Genomic DNA, 23,250 nt, shown 5'->3' with positions numbered 1-23,250 from the left:
GGAAGAAAGTCACTTTAGCTGTCTGTGGGAAGTGCAAATCAGTTCAGTGTTGACAATATGCTTCTTTATAGTCAAACAGAAGCCCCAAATGTATTTGGACACTTAAAAAATGTCTAAATCTCATGCGTTACATAAGATATCAAACATGTCACTTAACTAACTTCACTTCTGTCATCATTTTAGTTCAATGATCAGAAAGTCTAATACAGATCTGTTCATTTCTATTACAAGCTCTTTTTAGTTTTTTGTGGTAACAGTTTTCAATAAGGTTTAATTTGTTAACATGAACTAACAATGAAAATTACTTCTAAGTCAAGTCACATTTATTTATATAGCACTTTTTACAATACGGATTGTTTCAGTTTTACAGAGATAACAGGAAAATAATGCAACAAAGTTTGTTTCCAGAAGAAAATAGCGTCACAGTCCAGCTTAAGTAAGTTCAGTGATGTTTCATTTTTGTTGTAAAAAAGTTATTAATTTAGTTCATATATATATATATATATATCCGCTCTGGAGAAAACCGTGATATCATCGTCCAGCTCAGTTCAGTTCTCATATAATAGTGTCAATGCAAGCAGATCAATAATATTGCTGAATATTAAATTAAATGTTAAATTTAAAGTCCCCAACTAAGCAAGCCAAAAGCCAATGGCAACAAAGGTGAAAAAAGGGCGACATTTATTAATCTTAGTTTATGTTCATTCAAATATTTAGTAAAACATTAAAATCAAAAGTATTTTTTTGTTTAATGTTTCTTTAAAATGAATAGCACAAAGTTGTTTTATGCAATGAAATGACATTCAGACCACTGTGCCTGCAAAAACTAAATTGTCTGACTGCTTTTGGAGTTCTGATGATGTTGTGTGTGTACAGGTTCTGTATATGTGACCATTCACCTGTAATGAATTCTGAATATAATCCGCTTCAAGGTGACATTTGCGCATGGATGCTTTCACCGCGTCATGCAGAGAACCATCCAAATGGGTAAGTTATATTCCTGGCAAAGGGAAACACAGACAAAACACTTGCTAATATTTTGTTTCCACATAGATGACAACTTTCATAATGTGACAATGGAAGCTGACAGTCTCTTGATATATGCAGTGAATCAGTTTTAAGACATTAAATTCGCAGCTTTACGTTAAAGTAATGAAGAAACCTCTCAGAGGAGAGCGCTAAAGCCCAGCGGACATTAAAAGCAATTGCTCTGCTGTCACTGAAGTGCTGTTGGCTTGTGGTTCGCACCGGAGAGATGGGACAGGAGACTCAGGTATGCCTGATAATGCACGATAATGTCTGACAAATATCCGTGTGGGTGAATGGCACCAAAACTGTGAAGAAGGGTCATTCACAAACATGAACAGAATAAGTACATATATTTTGCATAAATACATTTTAATTAAAGTAATGCCATGGTGAATACTTACAAAAATCTATCTTTTTGTTTGCAATGCAAAAATAAATTATTTTAATTGGTATCCTATTTGTTGTTATGAATAGATAGATAGATAGATAGATAGATAGATAGATAGATAGATAGATAGATAGATAGATAGATAGATAGATAGATAGATAGATAGATAGATAGATAGATAGATAGATAGATAGATAGATAGATAGATAGATAGATAGATAGATAGATAGATAGATAGATAGATAGATAGATAGATAGATAGATAGATAGATACATACAGATGATAGATAGATGAATAGATAGAGAAAGAGACAGACAGACAAGATAGTTAAAGACAGACAGATATATAGACATATAGAGACAGACAGACAAATGATAGATATAGATGATAGATAGATAGATAGACTAGATAAAGACAGACAGATAGATAGATAGATAGATAGATAGATAGATAGATAGATAGATAGATAGATAGATAGATAGATAGATAGATAGATAGATAGATAGATAGATAGATAGATAGATAGATAGATAGATAGATAGATAGATAGATAGATAGATAGATAGATAGATAGATAGATAGATAGATAGATAGTTTTTATTTGTACTCCAAGATGCGTATGGATATTGCTCATTTCAAAGAATCAGAAAGAGACAGAGCTGAAAAAAACTTTATTTTATTAATATTTACACATATGTTTCATGGTAAACTCCATTAATTTTTGTCTTACAAACAAATGCACAATTAGGTAATTTAATATTTATAACTGAATAATTATAATTTAATAAATAAAAGGATGAACATACAGATAATACCCTGTTTTCAAAAATGAAATGAGGTCCAGTGTTTTTGTAAAGTCAACATGAAATGGCATTCAATACCCATTTTACTTCTGTGAAAAGGATGTCCAAGGGCATTTAATGTGTAGCGGGACCTGATAGGAACGTGAAACGTGGCTGGAGGGGAACGTCCTTTCAGCTGGTGAATATTTTGATGAAAACTACGAAACTTTTTCTTCCCTTTGGAATAACATGCACAGATTAATCATTCATAATAAGACCAGGAACATCTAGTAAAGTAAACAGGGTCAGTTATGATTTCATGTTGACTTTAAATTAGTCAGTCCCACCATTAGGCCTACAAGATCCACACAATTACGTGCGATTTACCCTTTTAGCTCATTATTGAATCCGTTAGTGTCAGTCAAATGAATGATGTAAGACAGCCCAAACTTTTCCCAGGGTGAGAATAAATATTTTAAAACTGGCCTGAACTCTGAATCCACTTGTATGAGAAAGATAGAGATTTCATTTCAGACAGATTTCAAGCGGAATGTAAGTTAAAAGTATTTCTATTTTCCGCAGACCAACATTTACACATATTCATTCCTCCCATTTCCAGAGGGATCCGGCGCTGTTCTGCACGCAATAAATAACAGCAGGTTGAGTTTCAGAGTGTTTAATCAAACACACGACATACATAATTGCCTTTTTCCCTTTTTACGACCACAGAGACTAATTCAGCGTTTGTCCGTATTCTTTCGCAGGAGCCCGAACGTTTCCTCCTGAGGGTCTCGTTTTGTAGCTTAACTCTTCCTCTCCCGCGACGTCGCATTGTTTTCTGTCACGTTCCAGCGCTTGAGGCACTCGTAGTTTCATCCAAGCCGTTGTGGTGCTGTGGTGGGTGTGGCAAAACTATGCATATTCATTTCCACCTTTTTAATATTCATTATTAGGTCCACTTTCACATATTCATGACTCTATTATTCATAAAATCTTTATCCATGTACAACGATATTTAAATTACGCGTCATTTAAGGCAGTCCAAACATTTACAAAAGGAAGTAAAAGAGATAATTGCAGAATGTCCCGCTGAAGAAGAAAAACTCCATCCTTATCCCATTAGCAATCCACGTCAGGTTTTCGCTAAGGAAGGGAGAGTCTTTTGAAGTTCATAAACAAGACCCAAACACATATCAGATCAATATGTACTTGCATTCTGATGAGGTCTGTGATTATATGTGCACCGACGGCACGCTCTGGTTCAGTACTTGGGCTCTCATCACCTGGACGCTGGTCATGATCTTCTTCTGATGGCCCATTAATGTGACTCCCAACCGCTGCATGTCACTGGAAAAAAGAAATGTGATTAATTGATTATGATCAATTGTTTCCCTCATAATTATGATTATTTTTTATTCATATGATTTATTATGAATGTAAACATCCAAAACAAGCTTTAAAAACTCACATTAAAACTCATCCATTATTAATGTGAACTTAACGCCTGCTATTGCCTACAATGCTCAACTGCTACACAAACATTTATACAGAAATCTTTCTATTGCTGTAATTGACCCTTTTCAAGATTAGTTAATCATGGCAATTGTAACCGTAAACGTGATTAATCAGACAACTAATTGTGCAGCTCTAATTATGGGCTTATTGTGTTTAAAGTTTCATTAAAAACATCTGAAACAAACGAATGATTTGAAACAAGCACGGTTGTAGTTGGTCGGTTTTTTCACACATAAATCTTGAAGGAATTTGGTCCACAATTGACCTACAGGAAGAGCACTGAATGACCCATTGAGTAGTAAATGGAAATATGGAGAGAAATATGGACAAAATAGCCATAAATGACAACAGAACTGCTTTCAATATATTCCGATTGAGTGGTTAATGGAAATATGGAGAGAAATATGGACAAAATAGCCATAAAAGACAACATAATTGCTTTCAATTAATAATTAATCAGTGTTATTTTAGTATTATTAATTTCGCTATGTGCTTTTGCTATTTTGATTTTTTTTTTTACTATTTCTACTAAGCTTTAATTTATTTTTATTTCAGTTTTAGTTTTAGTTAAGAAACCAAGTCATGTGGGTTTGATAAATTTGCATTTTTGGGTGATCGAAACTTTCAAACATCTGAAGCAAATCAATTTAAAAGCAGAGGTTTGAGAATGTGTCACAAGTAAACCCATGAAATCCACTAAAATCCACGATAAAGCTGGTCTCCACCAAGCTGGTTCACAGTTTTTTTTTTTTTTTTTATTGAATCAATCAAATAGATTGATTTGCTTCAATGTCTACAAATCCACTAAAACTGGACCGATAGAAATAGCATTGAGCATTGTGTATTTGTTCACCTGAAACACCACAAAACTGCATCTAATGGTCATTGATCATCTCACTTGAGGAGATGACGATCAATCAAAGGCTTAAAGCCATAAGGACACCTCCAATCTGTCCTCCATCAACCTCAGCGCTGAGATTCACGAAGCCAGCTGGAGCCCTGCGACGGTGAGATGATGCATCTAAAAGGCTTCATTTCTGCATTAGCAATCTCAAGCACTCCATCGTGTTACGGAGCGAGAACTCAATCAACTCACTGTTGTTTCATGCTCATCACGTGTCCTAGAGTCAGATACCCTCCCGCGGCAAAGTGGTTCTTATAACGGCCCATCTTAATGGTGTCCAACCACTCGTCCACTGATCTGCAGCTGCTGAAATCAGGAATGCTTCTGTTCATCAAAGGACTGTTTAGTCTGAAATGAGAGCAGTTGGAATGAGGCGGCGCGTACGAGATGTACCTTTGAAATGCGGCGAGCAGAAAATCAATATGAGTTAAAATGATAGAGAAGGCAGGAAAGAGGGTGGCTGTAGATCTGGCTGGTTTGGGTAGATTAATACAGGGATGAAATCCCTATTTCTTCCCATCAACGCTCCCAGCGCATCTGGATATGCACCGGCAACTTGACAGGACTTGTGCAATTTATACAAGTCCAATTGTGAAAGCAGAAGCGTTCTTTTTTGGTTCACGGCAGATCAATGTCAATATAGCACAGAGGTCTTTTATTTAACAGCGAACACATCTATTTGAGATGAGCTTATTGGAAAACGTACACTAAGCCAGCCAGTCGTATTCCCAGCCACTCATATGAAACTTTCTCGTCAACTTTGCGAGACTTTTAATGCAGATGATATCTGACATCGACAAAGTGCATTTGTCAGGTAAATCCCCCCAAGACCATGTATCGATTGCCGCCGCTCACCTGCACAATGTGTCCATTGACTTGAGGCTCTCGGGGTTCCGGATCAGCTTGTCCAGGACCGTGACGATCTGGCAGAATCTGGGTCTTTCGTTGCGGTCTTTCTGCCAGCAGTCCAGCATTAGGGTGTGGAGGGCCCCGGGGCAGCCCATGGGGGCCGGGAGTCGGTAACCCTCCTCTACAGACTTGATCACCTGCAGAAAAAACAATCAAACTCAATTCATATACATGGGATATGGCACTCTAGGGAATATTCACTCTAGCAGAAATCATTCTGATATGCTGATTGGGTGGTCAAGAAACATTTATTATTATAATCAATGCTGAAAACAGTTGTGCCGCTTCATGTTTTTGTTGGAGATAAAATCAGGATTTCAGAAGATGGTTTAAAAGAACTTAATCACCTGCAGTAAACTGAATATGTCAGTTGATTTGTCTAATTGATCAAATGATTTGGCTGATGTTTTGTTATGTTCGGAATGAAATATTAAACTATCATTGCATGCTAAATACTAAATACTACCTACTTTTGAATATAGCATGAGCAACATTCTTCATTGTGAAATGAGAAATAATTAACAAGCAGCTGTACGCTACATTGTTGTCATATTATCTCAATATGTGCATTAAGTAATTTTTTTATATAGATATTTTTAATCCAATTTTATGTAAAAAAAAAAAAAAAACAGTCTTAACTCTTGGGAATCTGATCAAATGTTGAGTCAAAAAGTAGTACACTACAGCTGATGTTACTTCTGAATCATGCATCACACTGGAAACATGCTTTTGGTTATTATTATTACTTTATTGTATTTTACTAGTTTAAAATTTTTTTGTTGAAATACCAAAAAATAAATAATCTAAAATCCTACAAATCCAAGATAAATGTACTTCTGCATAGGATATGACAAAATGCTTATTAAGATTTTTTTTTTTTTTGCAGTGTATGCTAGCATACTATTCCGAACACAGCCAATATGAATATGAAGTGTAGTTTACGGCGAGTCCCAATTTGAGCACTTGCACTATTTATACTACAAAACGTCATAGAACAGCATGAGTAGTGTGTATTCCAAATACATAGCGCATAAGTACATAGTTTATAAGTGCATAGTGTATAGCGCGTCCTTTGGGACACAACTTTAGACCCACATCTCTGTTGGTCAAGTTCCAATATGGCCGTTCTCCATATGACATCACTTCCCACATCACCACTGCATAACTCCATACGTCACTGGAGGAGGAGAACTTCCGGTAGGCAATGGCCTCCGGTGCCGTCCAACGGATTGGGATCTTTCCTCCCTAAAATTCCATATAGACACAGATGGACAAAGATTAGGGAGAAACAACACCAAACATTCATTTTTTTTTTTTTTCTATTCAAAAGTATGGAGACGGAAAGATTTTCAGTGCTTTTGAAAGAAGTCTCTTATGGTCAAAAATACAGTAAAAACAGCAATATTGTGAAATATTACTACAATTTATTTTTATATTTTTATTCTATTTTAATAGATTTTAAAATAAAATGTATTCCTGTGATGTATTCTCCAGACTTCAAGGTATCTTTATTATTTGTCACATACATATATATGTGAGGCAATGTAGTGAAATGGTTTCCCCCTAGTTTCTCGTCCTACAATGCAAAAATAATAACAATAAGATAAAGAGAAAAATAAAAAAAACAATAATAGAAAAACATGAATATAAATAAAATCAATATATGATCATATCTGTATCTGTATGTAATGTATGTATTCAGTGTCACGTGATCCTTCAGAAATCATTCTATGCTGATTTGTTGCTCAAGAAATATTTCATGTTTTGCTGAATAAAATACATTTTTCTAAATAATATATATATATGTAAACATAAAAACTGAAAATGCATATACGTATCTATCTATCTATCTATCTATCTATCTATCTATCTATCTATCTATCTATCTATCTATCTATCTATCTATCTATCTATCTATCTATCTATCTATCTATCTATCTATCTATCTATCTATCTATCCTCATCACTGCCACAGAGGGCGCTATAGCAGACATTAGTGCAAATAGACAGTTTGTCCCATTTTATTAAATTTATTGTTAAATATTTAACATTCAAGTAACAGCCAATACAAGTTAATGGCACTAACATTCGAAGCTAACTCTATTGGCCCTTAAGTACTGCGTCTTCATCGATTCTGCAGAGTGTGTTTCTGGCTTTATAAACTGGTTTAGAGCCGGTAACGGACACTTACACTGGTGGTATAGGCTGCATCAGGGTCGTCCTCCAGCACGCGCGACAGACCGAAGTCTGAAATCTTGCACACCAGATTACTGTTGACCAGAACATTCCTGGCAGCCAAGTCCCGGTGGACGTACCCCAGATCAGCCAAGTAAGTCATGCCAGCTGCTATGCCTCGCAGAATCCCCACCAGCTGAATAATGGTGAACTGACCATCATGTCTCTGTTTCGAGGGAAGAAAAACAAGGCGAGGGAGAGAAATCTGTGAAGTTTAACTTCGGTTCACGGGGAGGTTCAGCGAGGCGAAGCAAAACTACAGCGAAATAACAAGAACAAACAGGAACGTGTTTACACACCCTCAGGAAAGAGTCCAAGGAGCCGTTCTCCATGTACTCTGTGATGATCATTACCGGTTTGCCTTGGCAGAGAATGCAAAAACAAAGAGAAAAACAGGGGAAAGAACGAGAAAAAGATGTCAAGAGATTGGAGAGATGATGCAATGTTTGGGTAAAGAAAAACAGAAGAGGTTTTCTTCACTTTTTACTTGCATTATTAACTTACACCGATGTACATTCATCTGATCATCATTGCAAAATATACTGTGATCATTACCCCATGTGAAGGCAGAGGGGTCTTATATCAACCTCAAGGGCCTTATTTAGCAATAATGCAAAAAATATCACACTGATAATTTGAGTTTGTGAGAAAAAAATATTATAACAAATGAATGTATTACTTAATTTATATAAAAATTATAATGCATTTATAAAATAATATAATACGTTTATGAATTAAAATGATAAGTAACAATTTGATTTTGAATTTATATATATATATATATATATATATATATATACTGTATATATGATAATCTGAAAAAACAGATTAGTAAAAACATTTTAAATATATAATTTTTTTTTTTACATTTATATACATTTTACAAAAAAATAATTAATATAATTATATATATATATATATATATATATATATATATATATATATATATATATATAATTTTAATATTATTTTATTGTATGCTAAAATATTATTTATTTATATATAATAAAATAAAAAATAAAATAAAAAATAGAAATATATATACATATATATATATATATATATATATATATATATATATACATTTATTATTTTATTATTTTATAATATCATTGAAATACATTTTTTTTATAATTTAGTAAAAACATTTTTAACAATTTGTATATAATTAATTAATTACAATTGTATTCAATTATATAGTGTATTTGGGATATAGGGGAAACATTCTGCTGCATAAATGCTTTGAAATGATTTTGAATGCAAAATAACGTATTTTAAAAATGTTCCATTCACAAGTGTGTGACACTGATGGACATTTAAAGCTCTTACTGCGGGTAACAACCCCCTCCAGGTGGATGACGTTCGGGTGATCGAACTGTGCCATGATGCTGGCCTCGCCGAGGAAATCCCTCCTCTGTTTCTCAGTGTAGCCGGCTTTAAGAGTCTTCAGAGCCACTGGGATATCACGTTTCCCGGGCAGCTTCATCCGCCCATAACACACTTCCCCAAACTCTCCTGATGTGTGCCAGAAAAAAAGGATTATACGGTGGACAGTGTCCACTCATGTAGGATCTGGATTCAAGTAAGACTTTCAACCTTCACAATGATATTTACATGACATCTGAATGTTTTGTCATTTATACTAAAATTATGTGTACAGTTGTGCTCATAAGATATTTAGAGAAGATAAAGATATATATTTTTAATAAGATAAAAATAGCATAAAAATAGCAAAAAAATATATTTTATTTAGGACTGCCCTGATGAAGAGGCATAACATACTACATGATTATCCTGTTCAAAAGATGTCAAACCCTCACACACAGATTTGTTTGCTGGTTCTTTGGTATCCAGCCTCAGTCACATGCCTAAAAGTGTCTGCATTTCAGTGTTTTTGACCATCAATCTACTGCATTATATTCATGTCGCATAACACTGGCAACATGAAGTCAGTCACTCAAAAAATGCACATGTACACAATTAAAGTGGCAGTTTATTGCAATTAAAATCAGCATATGCCACGTTTAACTATAATTTATGCTATGAATTTATGGCATTTTGATCAAAGTATTGTGCATACATGAGGCAACGTTTAATCGCAATATTGCCCAAATCTCATTATGACTACATTATCAGGATGCATGTAAACATAGTCGATGACCGCTCGCAACCTTTTTGTGATAGCTGTGATTGAGTCTTTTTGCAATTGAAGAGTCAAAGTTGGACCTCAACATCATATAGACACTGTGATGAAAAGCTTAAAGTCTGTTTTAGCAATACATTTCTAACATTTATAATGTGTTTAGAATTTTTTTTAGAATTGCCTTTACAGGGACTTTAAAGCAACACCAAAGCACTTTTCCTCTTCGGTCGCCCTACAGGTTGGAAGCGGAATTGTCCATTACCGCTGTCGTAAATGATTTCGCCGCCCGCAGCCTACCGTCACACACACGCCATTTGTTTATCCAGCACCGGGTTTGCAAATAACGATGTCCACAGACAAGGTAGAGTATGTTGCATGATTTTATGAAAGTATTATGTATTGTGACATCAGAAACGAAGAAAAACAAAATAATGACTATTGTAATGCTTGCCGTAAAGCAAGTCAAATTTGTAGTTTCTTATGTCTCATTCGAACTACAAATCCGCAACCCGATCTGGCAAACTTGCACAGTGCTGTTATAGCCGATAAAGGGCCGGAAAGCGAATGCAGAAGTGCCGTCCACCCTGTTACGACTTGATGAACCACTGAAACGATTTTGGAAACATTATTTTAAGGTGCAAAAGAATCATTGGTGTTGCTTTAACCAAGAACAGGAACAGGAACACACCATATTAAGCGAAATTAAGTGAACATGATAGATTCGGACATGATCGATATTAAACTATATATTTTTTCATCTTGATTTGTATGATATCATCTTTTTTGATTATTTTCTTTATTTCATGTCAATGTTTTTCCAGTTTTTCTCATGTAGTCTCCCGAATCGATGCCCAGGTGTATTGCCAAGGACAGCTATACCTGAACCGATGATTTTCTCTATTTTGATCCTGGACGCTTCAATTTCTCTGGCAAACTCATGGACAGCTTGGCAGGGGTCCTCATATGTGTGGGGATCAATATAAAATCTGGCTTCTGGAAATGATACTAGAATAAACAGAATTAGCATTTGGTCACATATTGCAGCATGAAAGCAATTTTCAGTCACAGCCACAATCTCTGAAGGGCCCAGACAGCAGATACAGCAAGATATTGGACCAAAAAAGCAATAGTTTCCTGCCTAAAATTCATTAAAAGAGAAATCATCAGGGGAAAAGAGTGCGTCTCATACCATGGCCATTTTGGTAGTGCATTTTCTCCTCGTCTGAGTCTTGGAAAGCTTTGCTGTATCCACAACGACTGTAACGCAATCCAGAAGGAGAAACAGAAATAGTTTTTTTTTTTTTTTTGAAGGGTCTTGTGATGTACATCCCACATGTTAATAATATTCAAACATAAAACTTAAAGAATGTAAAACTTAATTAACTTGATACTTAATTACCAAAGAACTTCAAGACATTTTTGCCTCACATAGGAATAACAAACGTCCTTTGACTTAATCCGCCGCCTTATATTTATCAAACAAACTGAAAAAGTGTCCGTTCATTAAAGTGATGATACATTTTCATCAAATTCATGTGGAAACATATGGAAATCTTTGGCATCTAAAAGCAATAGAGAGCAGTGTTTTTCACATTCATTTTCTCCATAGGGATTTCCTTAATTCTTCAATAGAGTTCAAGTCATGATCCAAATCAACCAGCTCTGAGATTAATTAAACTGAATTTGATTCAAAAGTCCCCAAAAAATTCAAGAACGCAATCAAATCAGAAACAGCTGTAGAACACAACATAATCGGTATAAAAAAAATATACATTTGACCTTTATAGCAAAATATTCAAACATATGCAAACACTACATAATTCACAAAGCTTCATATGAGTTTCATGATATTTTGCAGCACTTTTGTACCTTATTGCATTATTAAATTAATTTCTGTATGGAGAAAATGAATGGGATTTCTATTTCTGTTGCGCTTTATATGACTTAAGAATATTCGCAGTGTTATTTAGTCTAAAATCAATCAAATAAATGTTCTATTGTACAGGCCCGTTCACAACGTATAATGATAACAATAAAGACATTGTTCTAAAAATCATTCATAATGTAGAAAAATAGCAGATTCCACACCACAACTAATATTTTTGGAATCACTTTCAGAATGATTTTTTCCAGGTGATGTACAATAAAAACATTGGCGTCCAATCAGAATCCTGCTGAAAGAGCTCAAGCATTTAAAGCGGCAGACGACAAAACTAGAGCGCTTAGAATAAACGGAGCGATATCATCCACTGGTGTGGATGCTAATATAGTTATCATTATAGATATCTTTAAAGTTATTGTTCTTAAAGTATGTATTTTTAACTAAGATAACTAAGTTATGTATGTATTTCAGGGTGTAAATGTACCTAAATATATACAGTATAGTCTAGTGAAACTCTTTCACAGATAATTACAGCATGACTCATTGAGGTGTTTGAGTGGGATTATTTCAGGATGGGAAGCTGGCATGAATATTCTCTTGATTAATGAGATTTCTTCTTCATTAACTCTCATATTATTCTAAACCTGTATGACTTATGAAGATGTACAATAGCAAAATCAAAGATATTTCATGGAAAATCTAAACATCCACCCTATTGTTGGTGCTTTCAATAGAGCAGATGTCTGATTTGTGAATGAATCATTCTTTTGAGTCTAATTGTTCTATGAATCATTTGCTCCAGTTCACAAAACCAGTCTGAATTACTCAAATATTCAGTCATTCAGTCTATGATTCAGTCACAGACAGACAGAAGAAAGTCATACAGGTTTGGAATGAACTAGATGAACTATCCCTTTTACATATGTTACAAAGAAAAGCAGGGAAAATGAATGCAGACAATTCAAAGTACTCCTCTTGCCGTTTTCTGCAGATGACAACGGCCAGAAATGTCACCAGTCCCGTTACCGAAGCCAAGCAGATCCAGATAATCGCCATGTTGGTATTTCGCAGCGGAGCTGGTGAAGAAACACAGAAACCAAATATCAACTCTAAGTCTACCGCATCATTAAACACTCTGAATCATCACCAGGGGACGTTCGGCCAGAAATGGCATGTTTGTGTACAATCCAAACAATACGCTTCACAAGATATGAATATGAATATATAAACTGAAGATATAAGACATACATTTGTATTTATATTTTTGGTGCCTGTGAAGAACATGATCATTCAAGGACAAATCATTGGAGATATTTTGGACTCTGATTTGATAAATTTAGAAAATTTATCAACAAATTAATTTTTAACATTTTAAGATTAATGAGAGACGCAAAGATGTTCTCTAAAACACAATCCAAACACAAATTATAACTTTATATTAAAACTTACTTTTCCTAATATGTTAATTAAGTACATATACATATATACATATATGTATTAATTAATTATTTAAATGTATTTAATTTATTTAATCATAAATATTTACAAAACAAATAAACATTATAACTATGTCCTTGCAGGAGGAAGAGATCAAATTTACCATTTCAATTGATTTTCTCTTTATTTTAGCAAACTTATAACATTATATTAAAACACACTCCTCTTAACTCAATATTCCATGTACATTCATGAAAAAAAAAAAAAAATATTAAATGATTACTTAAATTACTAACATATGAAAAATATTAAACTAAAAAATAAACTAATAGAAGAACAATTAATCATTACATTGTTCTTTTAAAAAGAGCTTATTTAAAATATATTTCCCTTTCATAGCTGTGTCCCTTGTGTTTTGTCCTCACTGACAGATATTAACAAAAATATTTATAAAATGAATTAACATCAAAGTCTCCTTTCCATATTTCACCTGCTATGAGAACAACAGCCTCTGGTCCAGTCCAATTGCTTGGAAAAATAATGGCCCGTCTCTCCTCAGCAAGCCGCATGATTTGACTATCGTTCATGTCAGAAGCACTATTTAACACTCACTTGCTTTCCCGGTCTGAATCTCCACAGACTGGCTGAATCGCCCACAGCCAGCCGAGGTTCTGGCCCGAATCTGGAAGATGTAGCTCGTTCCGGGCTTCAGACCTGACACTTTAGCGCTGGTGTTCTGTGACTTTATTGTAGCATAACTTGTCTGTTCGCGGTCCTGAGGAAAAATCCCAGTCAGACAATGAGACGTTTCATTCAAATAAATAGACTATTTAATGTAATTTATATGATTACAATCCATAAAAACAATAGTGGACAATTCACACCAGGACCCAACAAAATCTTGTTTTGAGACCCAGGATGGAGGATTGGACCGATTAAATTGAAGTGCTCACTAATCTGTTAGCATTCCCCGCTTCACCCCACTGCGTCCGTGAATTCTGTCCCCGCCGAAGCATTTCGCTTTGTTAAAACGTCTTTGATGCTGCCCTGTCCCCTGAGGAGACCGCCGGCACCGTATATCCATCAAAAACCACTGCATAGTCTTTTGTTAAGCATCGTTCCCCAGGAGTCAACACACGGGCAGCGGATTGGCAAACAGGGATTGCACGTAAATCATATTTACATAGTGGCATTGTTGACTAGGCACTGTATACTAATTCTCTGTCACAGCTGATTTCTCTTTTGCGCCATTAGGCAGCAAAGCTCCCGGCTCATGCGACAATTAACTTCCCTCCAGTGTTTGGCAGCACTCGCTGTGTTTGCCTTCAATGTCACTTTAACTAATCTCACTGAATCAGTCTGAGAGCGCTATTGGTTGGTAATTTCCTTTCAATTAGCCCGAGCTGCCAATAAACCGAGTGGTTAAATTGAGATATTTGATTCCAGGCTAGTCTATAAAATGTGACCCGCCATCAAGCCATTTGACAAGATCTGCTCAGTTAATGAATAAATATCACTCCTTTAGGACTTTAGTGTATTCACTCTGTTGAAGAAATTACCTTTTCATAATATTTGATGTCGTATTCTAATATAACTCCATTGGGCTGAGCTGGTTCGTGCCAGAACAGAATGACACTGTTCTGACTGGCATTTTCTTGCCGGACGGCCATCACTTGAGATGGAGCTGTGAAAACAAGGACATGATGGTCCCTTTAGTAAGACAGCAGATTCATTCTACAACAATAATTGTATAGATTTGACAAGCAATACAATTTAAAGTATTAGCACACCGCTGGAAAATCCAGATAGTACCAGCTTTAGATGGTTTCTAGCTGTTCATTTATATCTAAGCTGGTTTAAGCTAGTTTAGCTGATTGATCAGCTAGTCAACTAGCTTATTGGACCTGGTAAGGACCGGAAGCCCACCATTACTAAGCTATTAAAAACTGCTTAGGAGATAAATCAGATGAAACAGGGATCAACCTGGTTACGGCTGATTATCTAAACATTACGACATTATCTACACCAGGGGTGTAAAACTCCATCAACCCTGCAGAGTTTAGCTTCAACCCTAATTAAACACACCTGATCCAGTTAATCAAGTCCTTCAGGCTTATTTGAAAACTACAGGTATGTGTGTTGGAGCAGGGCTGGAATTAAACTCTTCTGGACTGTGGTCTTCCAGGAACTGAGTTTTGCACCCCTGGTTTAGACAATGTGGTCTACTAGCCGTAACCAGGTTGACCCATGTTCCATCAGCAAGCTAGTCTAGCTAATCAACTAGCTAAGTACATGAACCCATGGTCTTAACTGTTGGAAGGAGGCCATTTACAGTCACTATAGCTATTTAACTATTGTAGGCGTTTGAACAGCTAGACTTCTAACTGGTGGGACAAAGTTCACCCTGGTTAGGGTTGGAAGACCACCTTGACTAAGCAGTTAAAAATTGAAAATTTAGAGTCATTAGCTGGTTCAAACTAGACTAGCTATCTGATGGAACAGAGGTCAACCTAATTTGGGCTGGCAGACCACCTTGACCAAGCCTATTTAAAACTGGTCATTTATGGTCATTAGTTGGTTGAAACAAATGTAAGTGCTTGATCAGTTAAATTAGTAGCTGGTTTGGTCAAGATCAACATGGTTACGGCTGGTAGATCACCTTGACTAAAGGGCCGTTCACACCAAACACGATAACTATAAAGATAACGATAAAGATAACTATATATGCGTCCACACCAATGACCGATAACGGTCTTTTTATTCTAAGCACGCGCGCGCCCGCGCTGCGGTTTCAAAGTAGCGAAAAGGGATGACCTGCTAGAATGGATTCTGATTGGCTGTCAGTGTTTTATCGTTCGACAGCTGGAAAAAAATCGTTCTGAAAGTGATCCCAACGATATCGTTCCTCATATCTTTATCGTTATAGTTGTGGTGTGAACTCTGTTATTCTTTAATATGGAGAACAATTTTTAGAATTATATCTTTATCGTTATCTTTATAGTTATCGTCCTTGGTGTGAACGGGCCTTAAGCCTATTCAAACTGGTCATTCATAGTTATTAGCTAGTTCAAGCTAATTGAGATGGTTGCTTAGTTAAATTACTAGCTGGCTTGGCTGTGAGGACTGATAGACTATATTGTCAAACTGTTTACAACTAGTAAATTATGGTCATTAGCTGGTTCAAACTAGTTTAGGTGGTTGATCAGTTGGTGGGGCCACTTTTGCTAAGATTGACCATGTTTCAAAACACATCATGTTTGGTCAACTAGCTACAACCCCTTAGGCTAGTAAGACCTGGATTTTAAGAATTATGTGAATAATAGTAACACTTTACAATACGGTTCATTAGTTAACATTAGTTAACTACATCAGTTAACATGAACTAAGAATGAACAATACTTCTACAGCATTTATTAATCTTAGTTAGTATTAATTTAAACATTTACTAATACGTTGATAAAATCAAAGGTTATATTTGTTAACATTAGTTAATGCACTGTGAATGAACTAACAATGAACAACTGTAATTGTATTAACTAACAGTAACAAAGATTAATACACACTGTAACAAATGTATTTGCTCATTGTTAGTTCATGTTAATACATTAACTAATGAACCTTATTGTAAAGTGTTACCTGAATAATGAATGCAATCATTACAAACATTAATGACCCAACAGTGTCTCCTACCTGCCTGGTTTGTGGTGATATTGACCATCACAGACTGTGGCAGTTCGTTGCTCAGGTGTGTGACTCCATTTAGCGCGACAATACGGAAGGTGTAGTTAGCGTGAGCGGCGAGATTCAGCACCGTCACCCATGGTTCTGTAAGTCCCGTCTGCTGTGGGATGAAGCGCACCGTCGCCGCTCCTGTCCGGGCCACCACGACCCCATTCAAGGGCCCTCCTCCCCCAGCCGTCCCACCAACAGCTCCACTGGTGTCTGCAACACCCCCATTGACGTTCCCCACCCCATTACTTCCACCCGCACCCACCCGACAGTCCTCACACTGCGTGCCGTCTTTGTCACACCTCTGGCAAAGGACATCATAGATGACATCACTGCGGCCCCCTGCGTCCAGAGGTGAACCCCACTCCAGATTGACCGAGGTGCCGTTCACAGATGAGATGATGTTTACTGGAGCAGACGGAGGTCCTGCGGGGAGGGGGAAGTTAGACACTTCTTAATTATAGGTTAATTAGCGAGGTTCAGGGAATTGGTGGTTATCAGGCTAGCCGATCAAAAGAGAATGATTGAATTTGCACTTCAGTAACCACACGACCGTGGTTCAACAAGTAATCTTGTCTTACGATTTTTACACTCATTAAAAGTTTAGAACAAGTTACATATTTGTTCCCAGAAAGTATTTGGACACTTAGATTAATCTAAAAATAATAAAAAAATAATGATGATGATGATAATCATCAATGTTTTAAAGAAAGATAGCACAAGCACACTTTTCAAGCAAAACATATGACAGAAATATTTAGTTTTACGATTAAATATAATAAAATAAAAAATAACAAAATTAATTAATGATATAAAATAAGATTATTATTTTTTTATTAAGCTTGCTACTCAAGCTGATCAGATTATTTCTACATTAAAAAATATTTATACAATAAAATATTAATAAATTATAAAATAAAAGGAAATGAGGAGAAAAGACATCATACATCCACTAAAAATTACCAAAACACCAACTGATTATAAGTAATCGACTTATAAGTTAGTGAAGAGAAAATATCCTGCAGCATTTGAAATTTGATCATTTATATCTTATGCATTGACATTCAGACATTTGAATGTGTTTTCAAATACTTTTCTGGGCTATTGTATCTAAAAAAATGAATTCAAATTTCTTGGTTTGATGATATGTAAGCATGAAGACTCACTTGTACAGGGAGAAGCCGGTGGATCCGTAGAGGAACGATAGAAGTTGGCATCACACGGGCAGGATAGAGCCGCTCGTGTCTCGGAGTGACTGTGGAGAGGACATTTCCCACACTGCTGATCTCCCGCCACTGGCTTGTAGAAACCCACCTCACATGCTAACAGAAAACACAAACACAATCCACAAACTGATTCTTTGCCGCTTAGATGTACATAAAACAAGTCATGAAATCAAAGTGAACTATTTAGTTTCTTAATACTGTACATGTTCATTGTCTTATTTTGTGCACGATTCATTAGTACATTTTCCAACAACACAATTCCCTGATGATAAAATAAAGTCTTACATGCTTTCTCATTGAATGTCCTGTTTTACTCAGAGACACATGAGCAAAATGGGTTGCAAATGCCTTTTTTGTTGACTTTGAATATTATTCGAACAAGTTGTTGAACAAGAAGTGCAAAACTGTCACTCTCAAGTGTGGCGGCTCAGAGTTTGCAAAAAAAATGTTCAAGTAAGGACAACATGTACATGGGTGAGGAATCTGAGCTTTAGGGGGGAAAAAAGAATTGAGAATTAACATAGAGCGATAGCAAGATCTTTATCTCCACCGACAGAAACCCCAGGGAGTCCAAAAAGTATTCCTTCTTGCAGTATTTATCCTTGTCTGTTTTCTCTTTTGGTTTGATCCGATTAATCCTTCCCTCCCTTGATGTTTTTTTGAAAAGCTCCCGAGTTGAAAAGCAGGTCACGATAAACATACGCTCAATCGAGTGCGGTGACGTCTGTGCTTTGAAGTTTTTGACAGACTACCCCTGGCAACACAATCAGAAGCGCGCATTCAACATACACACCGACAGATATCAGGTAATCATGATGAACTTTGGTGACCTTTTCTGTTTGGGCAGAAATCTCACTTTTAAGACTCTTTCTACTTAGTAAGTCTCTTTTCAAAGCTGATAAGAGTATAAAAAAAAAGCAAGAGGGGTGAGGAGATAGAGACTCCAGTGCTCTTTATCCAGTGGTGTTTACACACACTACATTAGGGCTGCGGTGTTCTTCTGGTTTTTTTGCACACTGTTTGGTCTGTCAGCACCTGTCAGCGCAGCTCTCATTGCAGCCACATTTGCATTACAATGAATTTTAATGAATATCTACAGCCATTGTTTGCTGACCTTGATTTTTACTCTGAGTGTAGATAGTTAAATAAATATGGTTGAAAAGAATATTCACCGAGGTGTTTTTCATGCAAGGTGTGTGACTGTGCAAGGTGTTGGAATTCAACAAGCATCGGCACAAATGAAATGTTTTTATTTACCATAGTGTAACCTCATACACTCAACTAATTTATAATGAATGGGTGTCTTTTCATGGTAACTGTTGCAAGCCATGTTGGAGAAATTCCACATTTCAGAAATAAAAGTTCAACATGAAATTATCATAAGATTGATAGAGATGTATAAAATAAAATAAAATAAAATAAAATAAAATAAAATAAAATAAAATAAAATAAAATAAAATAAAATAAAATAAAATAAAATAAAATAAAATAAAATAAAATAAAATAAAATAATTAAAAACATGTTAATAGTTGGAGTGCTTTATCTTTTAAAAAAAGATATTTTAAAATAAGTAAAATATAATTAAAAATATAATTAACAAAAATAATATAATATAATATAATATAATATAATATAATATAATATAATATAATATAATATAATATAATATAATATAATATAACATAAAATGTGTTAATAGTTGGAGTGCATTGAAAATTTACCCCCATAAATTAAAATTTCTGAATAAAACACTAAGTAGGCTAATAAAACGTTATTTTATTATTAAAAATAAATAATAAAATAATGTATTATCTTGATTATTTTTTAATAATAACAATAGATATTTTAAAATAAGTAAAAAATATATATAATATAATATAATATAATATAATATAATATAATATAATATAATATAATATAATATAATATAATATAATATAATATAATATAACATTTTTGGCCAAAATTACATAAAACATTCAAATAGCTGTTACTTTTCTTAAGTACAGTGCTATGCATAAGTTTAGACACCCATACTAAAGCTGACTAAAAAGAGGAATAAAAAAATCATCTTTTGGAAACTGAACTTAATGCCTTAATTTAAAAAATTAGGAAAAATCCAACCTTTAAGGACACCAATTTTCTTTCTGAATGAATAATGTATCGTAAATAAATAAATATTCTTCCTTAAAATACAGGGTGCATAAGTCTGGACACCCCTATGTTAAATTCCCATAGAGCCAGGCAGATTTTTATTTTTAAAGGCCAGTTACTTCATGGATCCAGGATACTATGCATCCTGATAAAGTTCCCTTGGCCTCTGGAATTAAAATAGCCCCACATCATCACATAGCCTTCACCATACCTAGAGATTGGCATGGTTTTAGTTCAGTTAGCCTAATAGCTGGTTTGATTTGCATTGAGAGATGATCTTATGGAAAGTACTCCATGCCAATCTCTAGGATAGTATCCTGGATCCATGAAGTAACTGGCCTTTAAAAATAAAAATCTGCCTGGCTCTATGGGAATTTAACATAGGGGTGTCCAAACTTATGCACCCTGTATTTTAAGGAAGAACATTTATTTATTTACGATACATTATTCAATTCAGAAAGAAAATTGGTGTCCTTAAAGGTTGGATTTTTCCTAATTTTTAAATTAAGGCATTAAGTTCAATTTCCAAAAAATGATTTTTTATTCCTCTTTTTAGTCAACTTTAGCATGGGTGTCTAAACTTATGCATAGCACTGTATTTTTAAATAAAAATAATAGATGTAAAAAAAAAAAAAAAAAAAAAAAAAACTTTTGGCTAAATATTCAATGTTGTTATCCAAAAGATTTTGTCTGATTATTTTTCTGAAGTTTCCAAAAGTATTGTTAATGGCTCAAATATTTGACCTTATGACCTTAATACACTGTAAAAAAAAAGTGTAATTTTACAGGTAATTGTCTGTATTTTTTTACAGAATTTTACCGTTTTGTCATTATACAGCAAATATCTGTAAAATAAAAGGCATTTTCTGTAATTTAAAGGTCCACTGTTAAATTTACAGGTAATTGCTTGTATTTTGGTTTTACATCAATTTTACTTTTTTTAAAAGGAACTTGTCTGTATTTTTACAGAGTTATGTGTAATTTTACAGAAATTATAGTAATTATAGAAATTACAGTAATATTTTACAGATTTTTTCTGTGAAATTAGAAAACAAAGAAAAGAAGGTATAACTGCGGAAATCTGCATCTATTCAATATGTTTGCCTTACAGATTATTAAGCATGTGGGGGTTAAAGTGAGCTTTTTAAAGGTTAAATAATAGTTTTTGTACATACAGTACCCTACATATGCTACAGTTATTTTTTATTTCACATTTTATTTTATACTCATTTTGATCATTATTTCATTGTCTTATTCTCCCATAATTTCATGTATATTTTATTAATATTTTTCCAAATCTCCGTTGCTGCACATTCAGGGCTTTGTGTGTGTGAGTGCGCGTGCGCGATGAAGCAGATTCAAATTCGCCGCCATTACTTTTCCGCTGTTTACTCCCGCCCACAACGGTTAACGTTAGCTGATCAGTCGAGTTTGGGCAAGCGGGAGATTTGAATTCAGTTTACCGGTACTCTCGTGAAGTGGATTGTGAGATCAACAGTGGTTCAAAGCAATCGTATTCGTCAAGAGCAGTTGTGAGCAGGAGCTGTTGTCAGAGTCAGTCCGTTTGAATTCTACGGAAATAACACCCTTTTCTGTGAGCCTTGTTCGTCACGGCGGACATCATGCCAACCGATCACCGGCTGAGGTAAGAGTCTCATTATACTAAGTAAGTTAACATGTGAACGATATTTTATATTACATTTGTGTTACGTTTACAGTTTTCAAGCTAACGTTAGCATTCTTAAATTATGTTCAGTCATAACTGGCGAGAGCTGGAGGGCAAAACACTGAAAATGTAGCATGCGTCTTTACATTTTCCATCTGTTTTAAGAAAGATCAGTTGAACCCACATCTCAAAAGACCTAAAACAAGCTTTCGTAGACTTGTTATACATATCAAATTCTGTTTAATTGTGTATAAAATCTTCCTTAATACGCGATAGTAGGCTATCTGTCAGTAACGTTAAATCGATCTCTTAAATGGCGGAATATTTTGAAATAGGCCTACCATGTTTGTTTGTTTGTTTGTTTTTTCTTTGTGGTTAAACCATAACGTTAGTTAATTTTCATAAGGGTTAACGTGGCTATCAAGACTGTTAAGAAAACGAGACTAGAATATGAACACAGCATGATAAATTGCATATTCTGGCTGCATCTGCTTGTTAACACACAGCTAGCCTATAGAATGCATAGCCTATATGTGCATATATTAGGCTTATAAAATAAAAGTTGATAGAATGTTTGTGTTCTGATGAAGAAATTAACTTATCTACATTTTGGATGACCTGGGGTCACCATAGTAGACTTTTTCATAGGATACTTTTGATCATTGGTTATGAAAATTGCATTGATCCAGATGAACAGACAGTTACACCCCTAACGTTAGGTGTCTCAGCTCAAAACTTCACTGTTAGCCTTTCCTGCTCAGCTTCCAGATCATAGTCAGTTGAGGTTTTGCATTGTCTCAGTGGAACATATTCTTACATGTGTAAATGTAATACTGAGTTGTTAAAAAATATTTTTTTGTGATTTCAGGTCAAGTGGAAAGCAGAATGATCATGGCAAATCAGGTATGGGAAGAAGTAATTTAAAATATCATAATGGCCGAGTCTTCTGATTCCATATGATTGCACTAAAAGTGGCAGAAAATTGTATTTGTTTTATACTGTATTTTCCCATGTGAATATTCATTTGATCCTTGTGAGGCCACTGTAGCTGCACAAGGTTTGGTTTTACTACAGTAAGACCGCGATTGAATAGATTCCACTCATCTTTTTTTTTTTTCTTTTTTTTTTTTTTAGCGTAACTAGGCTCTGTCATTTAGAAACATGACTTTTCCTATCACTTAATGACACATATCTCTACCTTTCATTCCAGCTAAAGGATCTGACGTTTGCTGCTCGCATCTCAGCCTAC

General features: G+C 34.9%; 1 protein-coding gene across 1 annotated transcript in view; it reads right to left on the bottom strand.

Moving 5' to 3' along the window:
- Positions 1–2,078: 2,078 nt before the first annotated feature.
- The window catches only part of epha8 (eph receptor A8), a gene marked incomplete at its 5' end in the record, with an annotated part of 78,326 nt that continues 57,154 nt past the window's right edge, over positions 2,079–23,250 (bottom strand). Inside the window, 14 exons of the mRNA XM_081358370.1 lie at positions 2,079–3,547; positions 4,812–4,967; positions 5,475–5,665; positions 6,624–6,773; positions 7,720–7,929; positions 8,063–8,124; positions 9,093–9,278; positions 10,786–10,911; positions 11,096–11,163; positions 12,759–12,864; positions 13,838–14,000; positions 14,785–14,909; positions 16,916–17,380; positions 18,121–18,276. Of these exons, the coding sequence (XP_081214496.1) occupies positions 3,433–3,547; positions 4,812–4,967; positions 5,475–5,665; positions 6,624–6,773; positions 7,720–7,929; positions 8,063–8,124; positions 9,093–9,278; positions 10,786–10,911; positions 11,096–11,163; positions 12,759–12,864; positions 13,838–14,000; positions 14,785–14,909; positions 16,916–17,380; positions 18,121–18,276 (2,279 nt within the window). The 3' untranslated portion in view covers positions 2,079–3,432. The remainder of the gene's footprint in view (positions 3,548–4,811; positions 4,968–5,474; positions 5,666–6,623; positions 6,774–7,719; positions 7,930–8,062; positions 8,125–9,092; positions 9,279–10,785; positions 10,912–11,095; positions 11,164–12,758; positions 12,865–13,837; positions 14,001–14,784; positions 14,910–16,915; positions 17,381–18,120; positions 18,277–23,250) is intronic.

This window comes from Scardinius erythrophthalmus, assembly GCF_964197995.2.
Source record: "Scardinius erythrophthalmus genome assembly, chromosome: 25".
Taxonomy (NCBI): domain Eukaryota; kingdom Metazoa; phylum Chordata; class Actinopteri; order Cypriniformes; family Leuciscidae; genus Scardinius; species Scardinius erythrophthalmus.
The sequence above is the reverse complement of the archived record's forward strand: the minus strand, read 5'-3'. Positions and strand labels throughout refer to the sequence as shown.